The sequence below is a fragment of the Rhinopithecus bieti genome, unplaced genomic scaffold, assembly GCF_001698545.2.
Source record: "Rhinopithecus bieti isolate Rb0 unplaced genomic scaffold, ASM169854v2 scaffold_641, whole genome shotgun sequence".
In the NCBI taxonomy this organism is placed as follows: Eukaryota; Metazoa; Chordata; class Mammalia; order Primates; family Cercopithecidae; genus Rhinopithecus; species Rhinopithecus bieti.
Window position 1 is genome coordinate 5,441,049 of NW_016803417.1, and position 24,044 is coordinate 5,465,092.

General features: G+C 41.3%; 1 protein-coding gene across 2 annotated transcripts in view; it reads left to right on the forward strand.

Moving 5' to 3' along the window:
- Nucleotides 1-20,648, forward strand: part of PGM5 (phosphoglucomutase 5) — a 184,801-nt gene extending 164,153 nt beyond the window's left edge. For both annotated transcript variants that reach the window (XM_017883838.1, XM_017883828.1), the window contains exon 12: nucleotides 20,448-20,648. In XM_017883838.1, the coding sequence (XP_017739327.1) occupies nucleotides 20,448-20,537 (90 nt within the window). In that variant the 3' untranslated portion in view covers nucleotides 20,538-20,648. The remainder of the gene's footprint in view (nucleotides 1-20,447) is intronic.
- Nucleotides 20,649-24,044: the final 3,396 nt, after the last annotated feature.

Here is a 24,044-nt window from a genome sequence, read left to right on the forward strand (position 1 = left end):
TCAGTTTGGGGCTTAGAATTATATTTTTGATTTATACCTGACATGTAAATAAATGTTCAATAAATGTTTATTGTCATTAATGTTATTGTTCTGCCTTTTTTTTTTTTTTTTTTTTTAGATGGAGTCTCACTCTGTCACCAGGCTGGAGTGCAGTGGTGCAGTCTCAGCTCACTGCAACCTCCACCTCCTAGGTTCAAGCAATTCTCCTGCCTCAGCCTCCCGAGTAGCTAGGACTACAGACAGGCACGTGTCACCATGCCTGGCTAATTTTTGTATTTTTAGTAGAGAAGGGGTTTCACCACCATGATTTTTATTAATAATTGTTGACTGGTTTTCTTGTCACATGACGATAAAAGATTCCCAGATTACTTAGCAATTTGTTTTATACTGCAATTGACTTGTCCTTTTCCCTCCAAATTACCATCTCAGAGAGCAAACTGGATCCATGAGAAATGTCCCAAGAGAACTGACAGCTTCTAAAAACCTAGGTCTTCTCTGAGAACTCCCAGGGCTCTCATGACATGGCATTTTAGATGTACCATGCTTTGTCAGAAGATTCAAGGATGAAGTGGAGTTTCTCTACTTGTCTCTCCATTCATGGAACAAATTCACTACGTTCCTGGCTTGGAGTAAGAGGTAGTAAGTAGGAGTTGTTCAATGATTTCATTTCATCCAAATAATGTGCAATCCATTTGTTGTTCCAAGTTCTTTTACCAGAGAGAAAGGGCTTGAACACTGGAGTGGGGGTGTGTGATGAAAGGCAGGTTCATTGAAGAAAGGACCCCTGAAGTTTCTTGACTAGCCAGGAGGCATGTGCTCACTGGCTTCAAGGGGTTAAACAGAAAAATTGGTTCCTTGGAGAAGGAGTCAAGTTTTTTTCTGAATAAGCCCAGAGAGTAAATAGTTTAGGCTTTGCTAGCTGTATTAGTTTGCTAGGGCTGATGTAACAAAGTACCACAAACTGGGTGGCTTACAAAACAAGAACTTGTTTCTCATTCTGGAGGTTAGAAATCTGAGGTGAGTGTGTTGACAGAGCTGGTTCCCTCTGAGGGCTGTGAGGGAAGGATCTGTTGATCTGTTCCAGGCCTCTCTTTTTGGCTTATAGAGGGCTGTCTTTTCCCTGTATCTCTTCATATCATCTTCCTTCTTGTGTGTCTCTGGGTCCAAATTTCCCCTTTTAATAAGAACGCCTGTTATGTTGGATTACAGCCCACCCTAATGATCTCATTTTAACATGAGTACCTCTGTAAAGGCCCCATCTTAAAATAATGTCACATTCTGAGCTATTAGCAGTTAGAACCTCAACATATGCACTTATGGAAGACAAATTCAACCTGTAACATTAATCGTATGGTCTGTGTTACAACTTCTCAACTGCCACTGTTGCACAAAAGCAGCCACAGGTAATACATAAATGCATTAGTGAAGCTATATTCCAATAAAACTATAGGCACTGTAATTGACTTAAGATAATTTTAACATGTCACAAAATCTTATTTTTTTTCCCCAACCATTAAACATAAAAACCATTTTTATGGCTGCACCAAAACCAGGTGGTGGCCTGGGTTTGGCCTAAGGACTATAATTTGTTGACCCTTGCCTTACAGGTTTCTGAATATGACACATTATTCACAATTTCTGATTACATTCAGTACAGCATGCATCAACATGAGTTTCGCTAAACCATCCACACTGTAAAATTTAAAATTATGTTTGTATTTGTGTATATTTGTATATATAGATGAATTGTAATGTTTTAGGAGAAAAAATATCAAATCTCTCTGGAAATCTCCAGCATTAGGCTTCTGAGATTGAACTCCGTAGCTTTTGATTGCAGCCAAACATGAAAGGGAAATGATTGTATTTGTGAAATCAAATTCCTTTTTCAGGTCTTTTGTTTCTTGTCAGAAGGGTTCTTCGTTTTTCTTTTTAAAGCAATTGCTTACACATGATTTTCAGAAGAGCAGCACTATGTCAGAAGAAAAGGGGAAAACGTTAATGGATAAATGGGATGAAGAAAGAAAGTATGAATATGAGCCCTGGTGAATTCTTACAAAGAATGGGAAGCAAACACGTGACATGTCAGTAGTCACTCCAAGCCAGGGAGTGCTGTGACATTGCATGCCCGTGTGAATGGGGCTTCTGGGAGCTGGTAACAATGTACTAGTGCATTTCAGTCACATTAACAATGATCTTCAAACCCAGTCTCCAAGGAATCTCACCCCATTTCCCTAGGAAGTAGCAATTCTATTGGTTTTGTTCTTTTTCTTTGCTTTTAATTATATTCTTGGGAATTACAGTTAGGACAGTCGGTGTGGTGTTTAACAAAAGCTAAGAGACTTTGATGATATACTAAGATTTCCCAGTTTTACATTTTACACTGTCTTTGACCATGTAAGTGTTTCTATATGGTTGAATCAAGCCACTGGCTCTGACTCATATCAACCCATGTTTTTCAGAATTTGCAGTCATTATGAATTTGCTTTCCTTTTAATGGATAAGAGTCGATAAAAAGTTTAAAAGAAAATACATTTACACTGTTTTTAACAGTGCTTTATACTTTTGCTACACTAAGGGTAGTTCTTGGACCAGCAGCATCAACATCACCTGGTTGCTGCTTAGAAATGCAGAATCTCAGGCCCCAGCCCAGATCTACTTACTCAGATTCTGCATTTTAACAAGCTCTTCAGGTGGTTCATGTGCACATTAAAGTTTGAGAAGTCCTAATGCTGGGCATGGTGGCATTAGCCTGTAGAGTGCCATCTACTCAGGATGCTGAGATGGGGAGGATCCCTTGTGCTTAGGAGTTGAAGACCAGCATGGGCAACTTAAGGAGGCCCTGTCTCTAAAAAAAGAAAACTGATGCTGGCTGCGGTGGCTTACACCTCCAATCCCAGCACTTTGGGAGGCTGAGGTGGGTGAATCACCTGAGGTCAAGAGTTCGAGACCAGCCTGGCCAACATGGTGAAACCTCTTCTCTACTAAAAATATACAAATTAGCCAGGCATGTTGGCAGGTGCCTATAATCCCAGCTACCTAGAAGGCTGAGGCAGGAGAATCGCTTGAACCTGGGAGGCAGTGGAGGTTATGGTGAACCAAAATTGCACCACTCCACTCCAACCTGGGTGACAGAGTGAGACACCGTCTCAAAAAAAAAAAAAAAAAAAAAACGAAAAATAAAAGTGTGAGAAGTCCTGTGATGGATGACCTTTGGGATCCTTATTTCCACCTCTGCTTCGCAGGATTGACGTTGTCTCCAGACCAGATAAACCCTCTAAGGCCAAACCAAATAGGATGCATTTATAGAGGTGCCTGGCCTCTATTTCTTCCTCATTTAGGAAAATCATAAAGCATGCAGAAAATAACCCAGACAAATGTGCCAAGATCCTTGAAGACTTGTTCTTGCTTCTCAGGTCAATTAACAAAAAAAGAAACAAGAGAATCAGTTTCAGTTTGCATCTCCATAGAAACCCTTCCTCAATATCAACTCAGCAGTGTTAGACTGTTTTCTTCACACAATTATACTAGCTGAGCTGAGAGATTCAAAATAAACATGGATGAAGTAAAGAAAGTTCTAATCTGATTTTGTCAAGGCACAAAGCCTTGCTAAAATTGTAGGTAGACAGTCTAGCACAACTTCAATTACTAGGAAAAGGTCAATTATTTAAAACACTTTAAATATGTTAGGTTAAATGGCAGCTGAGTCTAAAGGCAAAGGCCATAAAAGAACATGTTCCTTTGTCAAAATTGCGTTCATAAAGTGTGCATTAACCACCCATTAATTTCAATTTCACTAATAGTCTTTCTATTGTGGGGAAGAGTCTCTCCTCGTTTACAGGGCTCATTTCCATGTTTTTAGTGCCCGGTGTTAATGACTGTCCCACTACTGCCTCCTCCATAAGACTCAGGTGGCCCTCGTGGCAGAAGTTCTCTTCTAGTTTGCTTCTGCTCCTCAACTCAACTCTGCCACTCTGCTTTGCTCAATATGGAAGTCTTTGCTAACTTCTTTAGAATCTGATACACCCTTAAGGAATGTGTTCCAAAAGCTGTGATGTCTGTTCCTTCTCTTGTCAACATTGTCTTATGCAACTGCAATCTGATTGTATTCTCTCTGGCTCGATATATAGGGCATGGTGCACACAAAAATGCAGGCAAGCTTTCCTCCATTGGGTGTGTCACTGACCCTCTCGCTGACACAGAGAGATGTTGCCTCTGAGTTGAGTGGCTTTCTCACTCCAAGAGCTGGGAACACCTCAACATTCTTAATCTCTTTTTGTCTTTTATCAAAAAGATAACATGAACTTTATTTTATGGGCAAATAAACTTAAGCTAGGATTGTTGACTATCTACCAAAGGTCAGCTTATTGGGACCGGTATGCAGGTCCACTCACTTGTAGCCTACTTTTTTAGTAATAGCAAGCCAGGCTTATGGCTTTGATGATGATAATGGTAATAATAATAGTGTTCATCAGGACATATCAGTGCTCGCCCTGTATGGGGACTAGGCAGAATGCTATGTGTTTTGTGTGTGTTATATCTCATTCTCACCACAATCCAATGCTATAGGCAGTCATGCTATCCATCTATGTTTTACAAATAAGAAAACTTTGGCCCTGAGAATTTGAACAATCTACTGTTTCTAAACAGTGTCACTGGTATTTGAACCTACATTTGGGCCTCAGAGTCCAAGACCTTAACTAAGGTCCTTATTATGTGCCTTCAAAAAAATATGGGGTGCTCACCCACCTATGAAAAGTAAATTGGAGTAGACCAGCGTTCCCATCTTCAATCTGGCATAGTTAATGCACCTTAATCCATCCTCTAAGAATGTTATCAGAGGCGGTCCTCAAGCCCCACAGTTCCAGACTAGTAGGAAGAGTGGTCTCTCCTCTTTCAGTCCTCCTGTTCCCTTTTATGTCCTCAAATCCTTTCCCAAGGGCTAGTCCTTTCTTATAAGGCTGTACCCTCTGGAAGCTGGAGAATGCCACTGTGCTACTTTGTAACTGGTTACCTCAAGTAGGCTGTGGGGTGGCAGTTATGGGAAGTATAGAGAGTGTGAACTCCTCTCCCAGAGAAGCAGCATCACCACCCTGGGGTGAACCTCACCATGGGTAGGTCTGAAAGGAGGTAGTGGGGTGAGCCTCCACCATCTGGCCACTGAAGGACCCTGCCTGGGCCTTGGCAGTCCCTCAACATGGGAGGGGAAAGAGCGCACACTCTCAGGGCTCCACTCAGCCAGGAGTTCTCCTTGCCAAAGTGGGCCTGGAGTCTCAGCCTCTTTGCTTTGTGATGTCCCCGCACAGCTGCTTTGCCAGCTCTGGTGTGCTCCTAGGAGGGCTGGGTTGAGTGGAGACAGTTCCTGGATTTTGTGTTTATATAGTTCTGTGAGTGTGTGTGTGTGTGTGTTGTGTTGTGTTGTGTTGTATTTTTAAGACGGAGTTTCGCTCTTGTTGCCCAGGCTGGAGTGCAGCTGTGCAATCTTGGCTCACTGCAACCTCCGCCTCCCAGATTCAAACGATTCTCCTACCTCAGCTTCCCGAGTAGCTGGGACTATAGGCATGCACCACCACGCCAGGTTAATTTTTTTTTTTTTTTTTTTTTTTTTGGTGAAGACGGAGTTTCTCCATGTTGGTCAGGCTGGCCTCAAATTCCCGACTTCAGGTGATCCACCCCGCTAGGCCTCCCAAAGTGCTGGGATAACAGGCATGAGCCACCATGCCTGGCCTAGTTCTCTGTTGTAGTCATGAGCAGTTCAGTCCATGCTGAGAGTTTGCATCTCAGGGCATAGGCATAATAGGGGACAGGGAGGGCTGCAGTACCTTTACTCCCCAAATGGTTGCTGGGCTCCTTATGCAAATCTACCAGCCCTCCACAGTAGTCTTCAAGGCCCTCATAATACAAAAATCTCTACTTCAGAAAAAGAGAAAATTTAAATTAGAATGCCCCAGATTCCTGGATATGTAACTATCCCGGTAAAATTTATACTTACTAATGTTAAAATTATTTCACTGCCTCTAGTCCACTATTGCTTGTTCAGTGGTAGCAAATTCAGTCACCCACCAACACAGGCAGTAAGTCCTAGATTGCGGCCAGTTTAAGACCAATAGAGCATGGTGGGCACTCTGGTGATGCTCAGCTGTCTTTAATTATTGCGTTGCTAATATGTGAGCTCAAGGTTGCCAGGTTTTCTGATTTTAAAAGAAGCAAGATATCTGGATTTTCAAATGAAATTTGATTTTAAATATTGGCAGAAAATGATTACAAAACAACACAATTTCCACGTGAAGGACTTCTAACTTTTAGTAGTGGTGGATTAGGTGATTCAAACTAACCTTCCCTCTGAAAAGAGCTGAAAGAAATATATTAAAGCATCTTATTAAAAGCATGGTTGACCAATGACCTAATAAAACAGTAACAAGAACAGGAAAAGGGTTGGCATTCGGGGAAATGAGCCAAAGCTCTTTCTGTCCTAGGGAATTTGTCTATCTAGGAGAGGTACTAAAGAAGAGGTGCTTTTGATGACTGGCACAGCGTAAAGGTGACAGGTATCAGGTCCAGGTAGAGGAGGACTGGTCTATTACAGTCTGCCTCTGCTACCCAGGAGACTAACCAAAGAGGCAGCAAAAAGGCAGACCCATGTGGCATTTTCATGTGGCCAAAAGAAACATGGTTAGTTAAGTACACACCAAAGGCAGAGATCCTGGCATAACAACCCCTGCTCTCGGTTGTAAACTTAAAGAAGACCATTCCAAAGGTGGTATACAGACTGTACTCCAGAGGATTATAAATCCATGGCTCTGATCTTCTGGCTCCCTCGGGAGTCTCATGAAATGAAATTAAGGAAACTAACAATATTCTAGGTCTCCAGTTATTTCTATAAGCAATTTTTCAAACAAAATGGGCACCGAACAGTAAAAGATTATAAAGCACTTGGATACACAAAGCAACATGTACCAGAATCAACAGAAACAACATACCACAGAAAAAGACCTATAGATACTGGAATTTATTCAATACACACTGTAAAATAGTTATTTTCACTATGTTCATGGAAATAAAGCACTGAACATAAAACATTAACAAATAACTGAAAACTATAAAAGATATCAAGATGTTGAAATTAAAGAGCTGAGAAAGATAACCAAAGTTAAGAACATAAATGGATTTAACAGCAGCTGAAGAATATAAGTGAACTTAAAATATTTCAGAAGAAACTATGCATCTGATTTTTCAGTTTAGTCCTTATGATTTGCAGAACAAATATAAGATTGCTGCCTTTAGATGATGAAAGATCATATTCAGAAAAATACAGAATAGAGGGTAAGGATACACAGGATACAGTGAGAAGTGCTAACATAATTTAGTTGGAGTCTCCAAAGAGGAGAGAGAGACTTGGGTACAGGCAACACTGGAAAAAATGATAGGTGAAGATTTCCCAGAACCAATGAAGGAGGTCAGTCCACTGGTTCTAGAAAGCCAAGCAGGATATATAAAAATAAATTCACATCTAGACACATCAGGCTAAAACTGCAGAAAATCAAAGGCAAAGAAGCAATAGTTTGACAACTAATTTTTCTACATCAACACTAAAAATAAGAAGACTGACAGCTTAGAATTCTTAATCTAGCGAAACTTTCCTTCTAAAATGAAAGCAAAATAAAGACATCTTCAGATAAAAGCTGAGAAAATATCTACACAAAAAGAAATTCTCAAGGATATTCTTCAGGAAGAAGGAAAATTATCCCAGATGGATATTTGGAATAAAATGCAGCAGGGAATAAAAGAAATGTTAAAAATAGGAGTTGGTATAAATGAACATGGTCTGTATAAAACATTAATAATAATGTCTTGTGCTGAAACATGTATATTCATTTGATGGAGAATTAAATTATACAACCACAATAGCTAAACACCATGAGAATAATTGCAGTTAAGGTAAGATCCTTGAATATACTGGAAGAAAATAAAGGTATAGATAAATATTAGACTTTGATAGGTCAAGGATTCATGTTGTAGTTTCTAGGTAACCATTAAAAAAAATAGAAGAAAATTACAAAACTTCTTAAGAGAGGAAAACATGGGAACTTTAAAAAATCAAGAAAGAAAAACAGCTAGGTCAAGTAAAAAGCACATAAGGTGGTGAATTTAAACTTGAATTTATTGGTTATTACTTTCAATATAAGTGAACTAACTGCTGTAGGAAACAGACAATGTCATGGTGGCTCATACCTGTAATCTCAGCACTTTCAGAGCCCAAGGTGGTAGGATTGCTTAAGCCCAGGAGTTTGAGACCAGCCTGAGCAACATAAGGAGACCTTGTCTTTACAAAAAATAAATAAATAAAATTAGCCAAATGTGATGGTGTGCACTTGTAGTCCTAGCTAATTAGGAGGCTGAGGTGAGAGGATTGCTCAAGCCTGGGAAACTGACGATGCAGTGAACCATGATCATACCACTGCACTCCAGCTTGAGTGACAGAGTGAGACCCTTTCTCAAAAAAAAAAAAAAAAAAAAAAAAAAAAAAAAAAAAAAAAAAAAAAAAAAAAAAGTTATAAAAGATGTATCTTTTATACATAAAATACAGAAAATTTGAAAGTTAAAAGATGGAAAAGATATATACAAATAATAACCTAAAACTAGCTCTTTTATTTCAGATAAACTAGACTTTAAGGTCAAAAGCATTGCTAAAGATAAAGAGAGACTCTTCAAACTGATAAGAGTTAAATTTCCTAGGAAGACACAGCAATTTTAAATTTATAAAGGAAAAAGAGGGAGAGAGAGATGAAAATGCACGAAGAAAATAAATCCACAATTGCCCTTGAGTATTTATTTTAACACCCCTCTCAGTAATTATTAGAATAAGTAGACAGCAATTAGTAAGAACATAGAATATTTAAACAACTTAGTTAACTGATGTAATAGACATATCTAGATACTACACCATGCAACATCAACTCAATGTGTAAATTATTTTCATGCCACAGGGGACACGTATAAAAATTACCTATATGCTGAGGAACGAAAGAATACAGAGTATTATAAGGGCAACTGAATTCAAAAGTGAAAACAAAATTGACACAAAAAAAGCATTTGATAAAATGTATCATCTCTTCATGATAAAAATTCTGTGAATGGGAATCAAAGGGAAGCCCTTTAATATCACAAAAGGTGTTGCTAAAGAAAAAGACTGGACTAGGCGGTATGTGCTGACAGTATGCTAACAAGGGAGAACGACTTGATGGGTTCGTTTAGAACTCAAATAGGCTTTATCTTCAGAAGGACAAGCATCCGTTTTACATATAATTAGAGTACGTTAAATTTTTTGCATTTCCCTGTGATTGTTATATTTCACAATCCTTAAAAAGGTAATTGTCAAATAGTGTGCCTGGAAACAGGGAAACTTTTGGCATTAAGACAAATATATTTTTAAATTTTCAGAAAATGAAAACATTTCCCTCAGTATAAGGGCAATCTAGGGTAGTGAGATACAGCCTAGCTTTGAGGTTAAAATCACAGTACTGAGTGGGTTCAGAGCTCAGCTTTGCCACTTGTTTGCCAAGTGACTGCACAAGTTATGTAATGCCTCCAAGCCTCAGTTTCCTCATCTGTAAAATGAGAATAATACCACCTACCTCATAGACTATTTAGAGATTAATTCAATGCATGACTTTGGAATAGTGCTTGGCACATTTTGGGTACTCAGTGCCAGCTATTACAAAATTACTAAAGAATCAAAACTTAGAATCCAAGGCACAAACTACATAAAATGGCAATGAGGACTGAGAACACTGACCAAAGGGAGGAAAATGGAGAATGGAGAGAATCCTTTGAGTAACAAACTGGAGAGGCAATGGCCCTTTGGTTTTTTTAACCTCTAGTTTCAATCTTGAAGTTTTATTTCTGCTAACCATTTGGTAAAGGCAGAGGAGATCCTAGTTTCCCTTTAAACTAGCAAGTGTATTCCATGTGAAAGAAAGCTGGAAGCTTAGTGTGGATATACCCAATGAAGAGAAATGTGAAGACATGAGAGGGAGGGATGGGGATCTGAACCAATTAGTAATTCCCCACCTTTTCAATGTTTTGGTGGCAGAAGGTGAGGGGAGAGGTGGATAGAAAGAAAGAAGAGAGGAACAGGGAAACCGTGGCCAGGGAAACAGTCCTAACAATTTAAACTGTCAACTCTTGCAGGTGGGTTTGTAGTATTCAGCAGCACAGTGAAAGGGCTCAGAGATTGTGCCTAAAGCCTCTCAGCTGCTCCCACAGACAGCAGCCAGTGCTCTTGCTGTCTCCTTTCTCCATCCGCACAGGGCATGGAACCAATTAGAGTTCACATTTGAATAAAAATATCAGGCCTGGCACAGTGACTCACACCTGTAATCCCAGCACTTTGGGAGGCCGAGACAGGTGGATCAACTGAGGTCTGGAGATCAAGGCCGGCCTGGCCCACATGGAGAAATCCTGTCTTTACTGAAAATACAAAAATTAGCTGGGTGTGGTGGTGTGCACCTATAATCCCAGCTACTCAGGAGGCTGAGGCAGTAGAGTTGCTGGAACCCAGGAGGCAGAGGTTGCAGTGAGCCAAGATCACGCCACTGCACTCCAGCCTGGGTGAAAGAGTGAGACTCTGTCTCAAAAAAAAAAAAAAAAAAAAAAAAATCAGCTTCATTACTCTTCTATCTTATTTTGGATTCGCAATCTAAATACCTTCACCTCCTAAAGTCCCAAATCAATTGCAAACGTGGGGAGGGTGGTGGAGAAGGAGGCCAAGCCTCCCTGGTCAATCAGGTTTCTGTCAGGCAGGTCACTGCATTCCCAAAATGCTAGCTTAGTTTCGCTTTGATGAGCCTCTTTGGGAGTATTTCATCTATTTCTGTCTTGGAATAGCTTTTTTCCTCCTCAGAAGAGAACTTTTGAGATGGGCTATTTTCCTGAAATTGACAAGATAGATTGATTCTCTCAGGGTTGGGCTCTAAATCAAGATTTGTCTATAGTCATTTTTCATATTGTCTAATTTGGCTAATTTTAGGTCCATTCGGGATCAAGAGAGACAAGTAGGTTTAGGACATGAAAAGGGGATTAAAGTTAGGATGGGGGTTGTATGTATTATAAGGATCAACATGTCTGCAATGTTTAGTATTTTCATTTAATTTTATAGCAAAAATGTCTTTGACTTCATTTTCAGTGATAATTTCTATTCTGTAGGCTTCCAAAATGGATTTAAAATAGCTAGTCATCGTTGTTACCTAGAACCTGGGCTACTGTAAACACACAGCATTAAGCCTTTAGGGTAAAATGGCATTTAGGGTACTTCTGTGCAGATTAGGAAAAGGTGCCCCCCATAGGTGAGCACAGGACAAGGGACTGGGGGACAGCCTCCCAGAAGAGGCCGACCTTTGCCAGGACTCCTGCTGGGCTAGAGGAGCTTGGGATGAATTCCCGCTCCCCCTCCCTGGCATCTTGGTGGGCAGGGGTTCTTATAATGTAGCCTCGTACTTGGCTCTTTCTGTTACATTGCATGGATGTTGAGGATTTGAAGGGCAATGTAATCAGAACCTGTCTCCAACGCTGAGTTGTATTGGAAATGAAGCCAGAGGGTGACTCCAGGTTTATCATCATAACAGGTAGGAATTGTTCCATGACTTGGGATGTGAGGGATGTCACATTTCTGTATTGTACAAATCAAACAATTTCTAGCTCACCACTCCCTATTTGAATAGACAGGAGGCTCAGTAGTGATCATTTGGGGCTCCCTCCCCTTTCCAGATCGTCAAAGACAGTCCAGAGGGATGGAAGGCACAGGAGGCCTCATGCTGCCCTGGGGAAGAGAGTGGGTCTCTATGGTTGCCATTGCAATGGGGTTCCTAGCTACTCAGCCATGCCACCTCTGATTGTTGACCCCCCGCCCACCTGTCTGCTGTGCTGCTTTGGGCATGGGCATAGAGTTTTTTTCCTGGTGGTCCTTGCCACTACCCACAGGCAATCCTCCTCCTAGTGCTTCCTTTCCTTTTTGGTGGCACTGCATCCAAGGAGACTCAGGTTCACACCATTTCCAGAATGCACAATCCTTTTCCCTTCACCGCATTGGGCAGCTTTCTTTTTCTTTCACCTCTGGAATTATCAACCCACCACCCCAGCCCCTTCTTCACATTAGCATTCAGTGACTCAGCTGGAACCATCCGAGTGCCTGTGAAGCCTTCCCAGGCAGGTAATGAGCACAAAGGCCTGGACCCTCAGTCAGATTGATGGGGAGGCACATGGGGGATGGGTGGCTAGCTTCATCTCTTCCTCATAAATCGGGATGAATCTTCTGGATAAAGGGAGTACAAAGAGCAACGTGGTTTCTCAGTAGATCACCCCAGTGCCTTCAACACCTAATAGCTCACTTTTGACAGAATATTCCAAACCCACCAATTATTATTTTGAGCATCTCCTCGGGCAAGATACGTATTGTGAAGGAAACAAAGACTTTTAAGAAAACTTTACCTCCCAGTAGCTTAGACTTCAGTTGAAGTGTGGTAAAGGAAGAGAAAACTCCCCAACAAATTCCCATAATTCAAGAAAAAAAAAAAAAAAAACACAGGAATTAGTAGAGAGGGGTCCAGGGAATGGAGAGGTCCTACTTGGGTCAGGGAGGGGTGTTCAGAGAGATTTCATGCAAGAGGCCTTGAGGGAGGGTGAGATTTTAAAATCATTCTAAACTCGAACAATGCATAAAAAAGTACAAGAGAGAAAGTGGGAGGAGGGGCTGCTTCAGACTGGGAGATCACAGCTTAATGGGGGTGGGCAGATGGGAGAAGGAGCAGGAAGGGGATTGGGGAGGAGGAGCAGAGATGAAGGGTGTACTCATTTCCTGTGGCTGCTGTAACAGATTACACAGACTGGGTGGTTGAAAACAACAGAAAGGTGTTCTCTCATGCTCAGGAGGCCAGGAGTGTGAAACCAAGGATTGGGCAGGGCTACACTCCCTTTGGAGGCCCTGGGAGAGAATGCCTCCCTTACCTATTGCAGCTTCTGGGGGCTGCAGGCAGTGGGCAGTTTGTGGCCACATCACTGCTGCCTCTGCCTGCGCCTTCACGTGGTCTTCTCCTCTCTCTGGGTGCGTATGATCTCCCTCTGACTCTCTCTTATAAGAATAATTTCAATTGCATGTAGGACTCACCAGAATAGTCCAGGATAATGTTCTCATTGCAAGTTCCTTAACCACATCTGCAAAACCCCTGTTTTTCCCCAAATAAGGTAATATTTATAGAGTTGGGAAAGTAGGACCTGATATCTTTAGGGGACCATTATTCTGCCTACCACAGAGGGTGAAATCTAAATGTCAAGAGCCTGACAGCCAGGCTGAGAGGGGCTGACCACAGCCTTGGTGAAGCCATCTGAGCCTTTTACATCGGGGGCTCACATGAACAAGTCCCCTGTGAAAGGAGGCTGTCTCTGATGAGACTGAGGACAGAGAGCAGACTCATGCAAGCTGGAGATGGTGGGGCACTGTGTTAAGGAAACAGTGGGGATGAGAATGAGGAAGTAGATGGGGAGAAATAGAATCAGAGGGTTTGGCAACTGCTTGGATGTACAGGAAAGAGAGAAGGACCCACGGAGGAATACTTCCAGCTGAGCAGATGGAGAGCTCAGAGGGATGTGCTCCTAGCAGGAAAGAGAAGGTGGCACCACGGACTGGCACAGTAAGGAAGTTAATTTTGGTTTGCAAGATGTTACGTTTCATAAGAAAAAAAGCTTTTTGGTTAGTTGGTGGTAGAAAACTGGACCATGATGATACCTCAAAACAATCTAAGAGAAATACACTTTGGGTGTTTATCTTATTAATTGTGGTTTTATTTTAATTTGCTTAAAATTTTGATTTTAATATGCAAAAGACCTAAGTTAGCTCAAGAAAGCCAAGAGTGGGGTCTGTCACATGGCCAAATCTCAGAGACTAGACCTGGAGTAGTTACCACTTCAGGCCTTCCTAGTGGGAGGTAATGGGTCTTTAGAGATCACTGGGAATCATGCCATTGTTTTCTCTCTACCATCTCCTTTATTATTTCCTTCTGCTCTTTTTAATTCTTCTCCTGGTTTCACCCTGCTTTCTTATAATTTTTTGTCATCTTTCTCAGAGTCTCTGCTTTCTCATAATCCAGGGTTACCATGGAATCTTATGCCTTCGTGGTTAATTAATTATAACCTCGTGATTTAGTTCCCACTACTAACTGTCCACTGTTTCATTACTTACAGTTCAAATCCCTGAGGCAAATAATCTGCTAGGCTAGGTGGACTTTTTGCCCCAGGCTGTATCATAGGTTGCTAGCCAGCCTCTGGATTGGCTGCCTGTAGATCAGACGGCCACTTCTGGTCCAATCAGCTGCAGCCAAAGGTTGGGATCATGTGATGCAAACAATGCAGCCTGGGATTTGGCTGGAGCAAAGCATTTGACAGGCACAATAATTAGCATACCTTAGAGCAGTGGTCCTCAGAATGTGGCTCCTGGACCAACAGCGTCCTGGGAAGCTGTTGGAAATGTCAGTCCTTGGGCCCCAACCCAGACCCCTTGAATCAGACACTCAGGACGAGGGGTGCTGCAGTTTGCACTTTAACAGACCCACCAGGGGATACTGGTGCATGTTCAAGTTTAAGAACCACTGCCTTAGACTATGCAAACAGCCTATTGACTGAAAATGAATGTTTGCATAAAATCCAGAAAGAAAGCCTGGCATTCAGGTTTAGCAGATTTTAAACAAAGTGAGAGTGTTGTTAGTTGATCCTAGGGATCAGGAGAAAGTGGCATTTGTTATAAATCTCCATTTTATGGATGCCAGAATGTCAGTGTTTTCTGTTGTTGGATGACCTGCATTCTCTGGTTTGTACTGACTGCCCCAAAAGATGAACTATGGTAATTATCGTCATCCACACCTATTCACTCTCCACCCGTGACTCCATTCCTTCCCTGACTGTACAAATGCGCATTCCTCATAGAGACCAGCCCAGCACTAGCTTCCCTCCAAAAATTCTGACAAATCTTGCTTGATAAGTGATTATGATTCTGGCTAGGGTATTGTTTTCCTCCAAAACATTAGTTAAGTATTTACTTTGAGTCTTTTGACATTCAGATCATTTACATCCCTCCTGTCTATTGCTTGTCCCAGGCTAAGAAGTTCAGTTTGTTAGTTTTTTTTTTTTTAAATGAATCTTTTTTTTTTTACGTGAAAGTGGATTATAACAATGACATAAAGCAAAACAGAAGATGGGAGAGAAAGTAAAAAGAGAAACTCTCTGTGCCTTTCCAGGGAGTATGAACAAGTTAAAACCTAATCTAGGATTTATGTGGGCTAGGATTAATGTGAGGTTAACTGGGTGCAAAATGTAAGTGGATGTGGATGCCAAAATACTTAGTAATCAAGATAAATATTGTAGTGCAATTAAAATCAAAATCAGTGTCCAAAAAATTCATGATAAACATAGTGTCAAAACTTTAAATAGAGAGAGGATCCAATTCCCCCTGTAGCCTGTCCATGTTAGTGGACAGCAAACATCCAGAAAACCTTGCAAGGTGGCAGAAGATGCCATCTTGAAAGGATGCATGACCTGCTTGGTTTGGAGCAAGATAAGCAGTCACTGCTTCCTACTCTTGACTGTAGAAAAAATATGTTAGGCACTCTAAAAAACACTGGAATTAGAAAAACAATGCTATACTCTCACATAGTTTATTAAAGTCTCAATTTATTTCCTTTATTCACAAAGGGTCATTTTGGAGTTTCTAGGACATTCACATAACCCACATAACTGAGAACACCTCTTCTCCCACTGTCTGCCTGGTTTTGGTCAGGGAGGAAGACTGGTCAGTCCTACCCAACTCCTCATCTGATGTGGGACTCATCTGGTTCAACAGGGTGGCGATCCCACGATTTCCCTGCTCCTCCCCATTCAGTGCATATTGTCTTTCTCTCTTTATCCTTGTCACTCTCAGGTCTTATATGCAGAACTGTATGATGGAAAGTGCAGTAGAGAAGGCCACTCTATGTTTTTATCCCAGCTCAGCCACCAAACAGATGTGTGACCGTGGGTCAATCCTGTGTTGCACTGGGCTTTAGCGTCCTCATCTGTGCCATGAAGAAATCAAACATCACCAGTCCACATTCCTCTCTGCTTTTGAAATTCTGTGCTTCCAGCTCCATGTTAGAAAACTCACATCCACAGTTCATAACCCCTCTTTTTGCTCCTCATTCCAATGGCCTGTCCAATTGCCTCAGGAAAATTAACTCCCGCCCCCTATGAAGCATGGTTGATGATATGAGAGAAGTGTCTGGAGCTTACATGTATCAGAGGTGTGATTTCTAAAGAAAAACATGAGTAAAATCCCAGTACTGCTGACCCTCCCACATGTACACAATGTCCTCCAGGAATGCCCACAGGAGTCTCTATTTGCCTCATCATCTTTTCATCAAATATATCATTCATTTACTCCACAAAGATGTATTGAGTATCTTGTAAGCAGTAGATACTTTTCTTAGCAATGAATAAGAGAAAGTTTCTGCCCTCCCTCATGATGTGGCCACTCATTCTAGCACATATATACCATCATACATGGTGTAGTGATGTCTCTGTCAACAACAGACCACATATTCTATGGTGGCCCCAGAGTATTGAAATGGAGCGTGTATAGAAACCTGATACATGGCACTTGATATTGACATTGTGAATCAAGTAGGGGAAATAATTGATATTTAGCGATGGTGCTGGGACATTTAGTTTCCCATATGAAAAACAATATATAAATAAAAATATACATATCATCTAGGTTTGTGTAAGTACACTCTATAATGTTTGCATAAGGATGAAATTGCCTAACGATGCATTTCTCAGAACGTGTTCCCATCATTAAGTGACACATGACTATTTAATTTATACACTCAGGGAAGAAAAAATAAATTAGTTCATTAGTCTTAAAAATGAGAGCTTAACTTGAAGTTTCCTTTCCACAAAGCTGGCAAAAAATTCAATCTTGGGTATTTTTAGGGACTTCTTCCCAGGCCTTCCTAGGATCATACAAAATCTAAAGAAGTTGTGTGGTTCCTGGAAAATGGCTAAAAAGACTGAACATCAGCGAGGTAGTTATCATTGATGTGCTTCTTCCCAAACACTCATATTTCCCTGAAGGCAGGTGACTCCACAGCATCTGTGCCAGATTTGCCCAGGGCTCTTGGCTCAGGATGGGAATCCTCATGTTCAGGGGTTTCCTTATGTGGCATCTTCTTCCCTTCAGCTTGCATAAGTACCACAGAAGCCCTCTTCTCTGACATGAACAGAAGGGACAAGTGCTTGGTTGATGAATCCAGAAAGAGAGTTAAGTACGTCCACTATACACACAGATATCCTATTACATTTTTATCATAAAACATATAAGTGTACATGCATTTGCCAATGTTTTGATTTTGGTCCAAGACCTTTTCTTTAATATGAGCACACTGTTTGCCATTGTAATCCTCTTTCTTCAAAAGATTCCCACTCATAATTCATCATCTATAATATCTGTCTTTGATTCCTTTTATTACAATAGGAACTTAGTGAAAATTGTGAAGCAACCTGAAAAAATAATTCTTCTATAATTTAAAAATTTCTCCCCAATATTTTGTAGTGTCTCACCCACATCTAATTTGACAGGATTAGCTAATCACCGTTATCTGTTCTTTGCAAAACACTCAACTTAATTTTCATAGAAAACAAAAGTCATCTTATTTGCATTCACATTTCATTGGTTCACATATAATTAAATTGCGTAGTCTCAATAATTAGTACAATAGGCATTAACACATTGGGAACAAACGTAACTGACTCCTGATAAACACAGAACTCAACTGCTGAAGGTAGAAGTAGGTGAGCGTATTAGAGAGTGACCTATTGGTCACGGACATCTAGTGAGCTATGGATGTGAGTCAGGATGTTTTACTGAAGTGGAAAGCATGTGTTAGTTTGTAGAGTTAAGTGGAGATCAGTAAAGAGAACTTCTCTGGTGTTTACCGTATTTGTTAAAACTTGCTTCCCCACCCTTTTGCCAAAAGGTACCACCACTTAAAGATGTGGAGTCAAAAAATCTTGAAATGTACAGTGATGTAAAACCGAATATGTTTCAATCCTTTAGTTCTGTAAGTTTCAAATTCATTTCCATTGCTTTTTCTTAAAATAATAGCATAGTATATGTTTATCTTTATTTGCCCTCTAAAACCTCAGCTAAAGTGATTAAGTTTGACTTTGCTCTCTTTCTGTCTGAGTTTAACTTCTTTGATCGGTGTTAATGAAGAATTACATAACCAAAAAGGGGGAGCAGGAAAGAGGGAAGAGAAGACAAGAAGAGGAGCAAAGCTAAAAATTGAATTTCTGTACAAAATGGGCACTTTGCTCCTAAAGAATAGAGATCCCTCTATCTTGGCATCACATGGGATATGTCCTGGCAAAATGTGTCAGTATAAAATGTTTCTGGGCACCAACTGGGTTATTAAGAGGAGAAGAATCCCTTCTGTTTTTATGAATCAAGATGATCAACATGGAACCAGAGGAAAGTGCCACTTTCCTGTGTTCCAGATTTTCATTTTTCTTCCAGCTTCCAGGAGTCTATGTGAGCTTGTCCATCTAGCCATCTTCATAGAGTAAGATAATTTAATACTTATAACCATAAACTGCTGCCAGATCAATATTTCCAAAGCACAGCTCTGATGTCACCTTCCAACCCAAAACACTTCAATGCCTCCCCTTGCCTAATGAATTAAATCCTTACACCTCATCCTAGCATTTAGGTCCCTCCCAACAAGGCTGGCTCACATCTCTCAGGATTCTTCTGTATCTATATGCCACTCAGGACACAACGGACTGCTTGTGCTGTCTTGTACCTTGTGCATTTTCTTGTGTTCTTGTTGTGTGGATTGGAATGCGTGTACTCCCTTCATGCATGGGAATAGGTTAGGGCCCACAAGGAACTGAATTCCTTTCCCCCTCCCAAAATGCAAGCTTTATTTTCCTGAATTACAGAGTTTTTGTTTCTTCCCTTATCCTAGTGTTACCCAAACTTCTTTTCTATCAGTATCTCTATATTAGTATGTGTCTTTATTTTTTATTTTATTTTTATTTTTTCTTTTTAGAGACAGGCATGGTCTCACTTTGTCACCCAGGTTGGAATGCAGTTATGCAATTATAGTTCATTGTAATCTTGAACTTCTGGGCTCAATCCATCCTCTCATCTCAGCCTATCGAGTAGCTAGGACTACAGGCACACACCACCGCACTCAGGTGATTTTTGTTTTTTGTAGAGATGGGGTCTATGTTGCTTAGGCTGGTATTAAACTCCTGGCTCAAGTGATCCTCCACCTCAGCCTTCCCAAGTATTGGGATTACAGGCATGAGCCACCACGCATGGCCAATATTTGTCTTTAAATTGACGCGCTTTGTTTTCACCTCAATCTACTTATTTATTATAAAAAGTACTCTACATGGAAAAAACAATCCCACTTGATAAATATAAGCACATCATGAACATGAATTCAATAAAAACATGCAGTGACTTTACCTTCTAGCTGGGTAACTCTTGCCTGAGGCATGCACTATCTTGGTTAAAGTGTTAAAGGTTGGCAGCAAACAGAGTTTCTCCTTGATGAAATCAGAAGGATTGAAGAGGAATGGAAAATAGACTGATTTTCTCACTGTTTTATTAGCAATACCATATCCATGTGCCACTGAAAATCGTGAGTGTTGCACGCTCCACACCTCGGAAAACAATGCCTCAATCCCATGAAACAATAAGAAATGAGTCTTCCTCCTCCTCATGTCCTTCACCTTCCCAAGAACCTATTCCTCAGGCTTCTAAAGCATGCCCACCTCCTCCAGGGAACCCACTGAGGTGCCTCATAAGCCCAGTGTTATGTGATGGGAAGGCATGATCAGTTATTTCTGCAACATTGGCCAATGAATTGGTCTGTCATTTCAGAAACATCAGGATTGTAGGTTCTTTAAATCCATGGCCCTAGGATGAAGAATGAGCTTTTATTCTCGTGTGTGTGTGTGTGTGTGTGTGTGTGTGTGTGTGTGTGTAGTGAGGATGAGGGTGTAGCAGCAGAAGACTGGGAGTTTTCTGAACTCCCTTAATTCACAATGCTGTCTTCATACAGTGCTCTCATGTCTGGTAGTTGGGCTGTACATTTTCCTATTATAAATAAATTTCTTTTGAAGCTGGTTAAGACTTTGGAGATCACCTTCTCCCCCTACTCTCCTGCCTCGCCCATTCCAACTTCCATTGGTGGAGGAGGAAGCAAAGGTCGAGAGAGGACAGATGTCCTGCCCATGCAGACTCTGCCTGTAAACAGTGAATTGGAATCTAAGTCCAGATGCTTATCATGGAAATCTACCAGATGCCCCAAAATGTAACTGACTTGAGTTGTTCACAGACTTTCCTTTTCCTTTTGCAGGCAGTGCTGAGCCCTCTCATAGCCATCGCACTGAAAATATCCCAGATTCATGAGAGAACTGGCCGGAGGGGACCCACTGTCATCACCTGAGCAGAGGAAAGATCACTCACCAGGGCCAAAGAGAGTGCTCAGCGGGAGATGCTTCACTGATGCCTTCTTGCTACCTGTTTGTGCCTCTTATGACTTTGGAAAAACAAAAGATATTTTGCTTTTGGGGGACAGAGGGTGGGTGGGAAAAGAAAAAAATTCCATTTGGTTTTGGTTTTGTCCCATTCCTCCAAATGCAACAGGGCCTTTAGCTGTCTGTTAAAGCTGCACAATCATTTGATATCTACATTTCATCACACAAAGGAACCTCCCCTTTTGACAATGACTGGGCTAGGCAGCTGTTAATCACAACATCTGTGCATCATTGGTGCCAAGCGAGAAAATGTTCTAAAATCACAAGAGAGAACAGTGCCAGAATTAAGCTGACCCTAAGTCCCAGGTGCCCCTGGGCAGGCAGAAGGAAACACTCCCAGTACGGAGAAGGGTTTAGCTTTTCATCCTATGTAAGGTCTACAATGGGGGAAGGTTTTATTATAGCACTCCCAACAGCCCACATCACTCCTACCACCCACCTGATGGCCCTGCCTCCCCCATCCCATCCCCAACATCCCTGTACCACCTTCTCTCACATCTTCTGAAGCTTTCTACAAATCACAATGGCACACTTCCAACAAAATATATCAATAGGTGTTTTCCTCTCTTATTTTGTAAATAATATTATTTTAGCTATTAAGCTGGATACCTTCTTTCAAATTCAGCCATTCAGTTGTAAAGGTGGGACGAAGTTTCTTGACAAGACTCTGCAATTAAATGCTTACAATTGGGGGGAACCCTTCCTTGATTATATCAAGTATGTTGGTACATGGGTTTATACAAGTTCCTCTTGAGAAGACAAAAAGACCACCATGTGTGAGAGCTCTTTGACTTTGCCAGTAGGGGCCTATCTTAATGCACTTGTTTGGACACGGTTCTGATCTTAATTGTAATGGCTGCAAAAGGAGAGGATGAAATGCTGTAAAAGTAGGAAATGAAGTGGATGCTGGAAGAAAATGTAATTGGTGGTACAGCTATGGGCTGGATGATGGAGGGAAGGGTGGGGACCCCTGCCGGCAAGCAGGGGGTCACAGCTGGCTTTTCTTGCTTGGGAAAAGGGTACTGCAGCTCCAGCAGCCTCCTCTGTACTCAGCCAGGACACCCGTGGGACCTGTTTGCATCTGTTTTGCTTCTTTGGGAACGGCACAGTCACTTATCCTGCCATTTGCGGAGATGACCTGGTGCACTTTGACTGTTGAGCAATGCATTATTGCTGTAGTCAAGGTTAGTGCAAGCAAGGAAACATTCCCAGTAAGGTATTTGTTTCCATTTTCTGTCTATGCTTCTGTCAGAAACTTGCTAGGACATTTAGTGGCCAATAAAAAAGAAATTCCTAATTTCAACCTTATCCAAGGATTGTGGGTTTTTACTTATTTGTTTGTTTCGCCATTTGATAAACTCCAGTACTGGTCACCTATCCTGATAAATCTGCCTTTCAGAAAACTGCAAGGGCTGTTTTCACTATTATGACTAGAGACATGTATTAAATGGAACAGAAAAGGTAAGTTACTCAAAACTGCCTTTGGGAGTCAGCAGAAGCTGAAATGGCATCTAGACCTCCACTGTAACTGTCTTCATTTCAAAATAATAGGAAGGTGACTTTAAGCTGAGATTCTAAAATAAAAAAAAAATTTCAAGATTGATCACCAATGGAATAAAATTCCATAGCCTTGGTTCTCAGGGTCTTGTCTCATGAGTGGACGTCCATGCTAGCCATCCATGTGTTCATTAATCACGGATGTGTTAGTCAGGACACTCAGATGTATTCTTAGGTGTATCAGCTCTAGGTAAGAAAATACTTATTTATTTTCTCAAGTTGCCGAACTTTTAATGATCTCTAACTTGTAAGTTCAAATGTCAATTAGTCCTTGCATAAAAATTATATTTCTTTGTTTTTATATGGAGTCATGTGTGGCCAGTAGCCCAAATATATATTTACCCAGCAGTCCATCCATTCATCCATCCATCTGTTCATTCATTCATTCATTCATTCAGTGAACATTGAGCAACTCATCTAGGCAGGGATCTGTTTTAGATGGGGCAGAGAAATGGATAAAACATTATTCCTGATCTTATGAGCTTATAATTTGGGAATAGGAGGCTATGACAAACATATACAAATAATCAGATAAAAATGTTACAAGAGGCACAAACAATGTGCTGTGGGACTACACAGAGAGAGGAAATAGACTCAGAGATGGTGGCATGAGAGTAGTTTCCCAAACAGTAGAGTTTCTTGGGATTTGTAAGCATTTATAGAATTTCATCAAGGGTGAGTGAAGTCAGAAGACAGACTAGGAATTGAGGGTTAGGATGGCTGGAGAGGAGACTTGCTTGGGGTCTCCTGAGGAGGTGGCTTGATGCATGGGGTTGAAGCGGGCACAGGGTTGTGAATGTCAGGCAGAGCAAAGCCTTGGGCCTAGCCACCAGAAGAAGCAGCTGCGTAGCTGCCTATTTTTACAGAGTTTTTTTCAGCTATGTTGTCAAGGGAAGGTCTTTTGGCGGGTCTAGGACACAGTCACTCTCTGGAACCTGGCTCTAATTCACATCGCCAAGATATTATTTCTGCCTTACATGAAATCCAAATTTCTCTTGCCAAACTATATGTTTGTATGTCCTCTTGCCTAATTCTCAGGAGAGGAGAGAGGCAGGAAGTCACTGTTCCCCATATAATGTTCTTTATGTTCTTAAAGATGAAGCTCTAGGCTGGGCGTGGTGGCTTACACCTGTTATCCCAGCACTTTGGGAGGCCGAGGTGGGTGGATCACTTGAGGTCAGGAGTTTGAGACCAGCCTGGCCAAAATAGTGAAACACTGTCTCTACCAAAAATACAAAAATTAGCCAGATGTGGTGGTGCATGCTTGTAATCCCAGCTACCCAAGAGGCTGAGGCAGGCTAATAGCTTGAGCTCAGTAGGTGGAGGTTGCCATGAGCCAAGATGGAGCAGCGTGTACTCCAAGCTTGGGCAACAGAGCAAGACTCTATCTAAAAAAAAAAAAAGGAGTTGTAGTCACTGATCTTTAAGAGTAAATGACTTGGCCAGGTACAGTGGCTCACACCTGTAATCCATCATTTTGGGAGGCCGAGGCAGGCCGATCACAAGGTCAGGAGTTCGAGACCAGTCTGGCCAACATAGTGAAACCCCGTCTCTACTAAAAATACAAAAAAAAATAGCTGGGTATGGTGGTGTATGCCTGTAATCCCAGCTATTCGGGAGGCTGAGGCAGGAGAATCACACAAACCCGGGAGGCAGCAGTGAGCCAAGATGGTGCCATTGCACTTCAGCCCAGGTGACATTGTTTGAGACTCTGTCTCAAAACAAACAAACAAAAACAGTAAATGACTTTAAAGGTCCAAAATTTCATGGGAACTGCAAGAGTCAATCATACAGGAAACAATGGATAGAGTGTGACAACTGCCAGGGCAACTCTGGTGATCTGCTGTTACAGAGGGGTT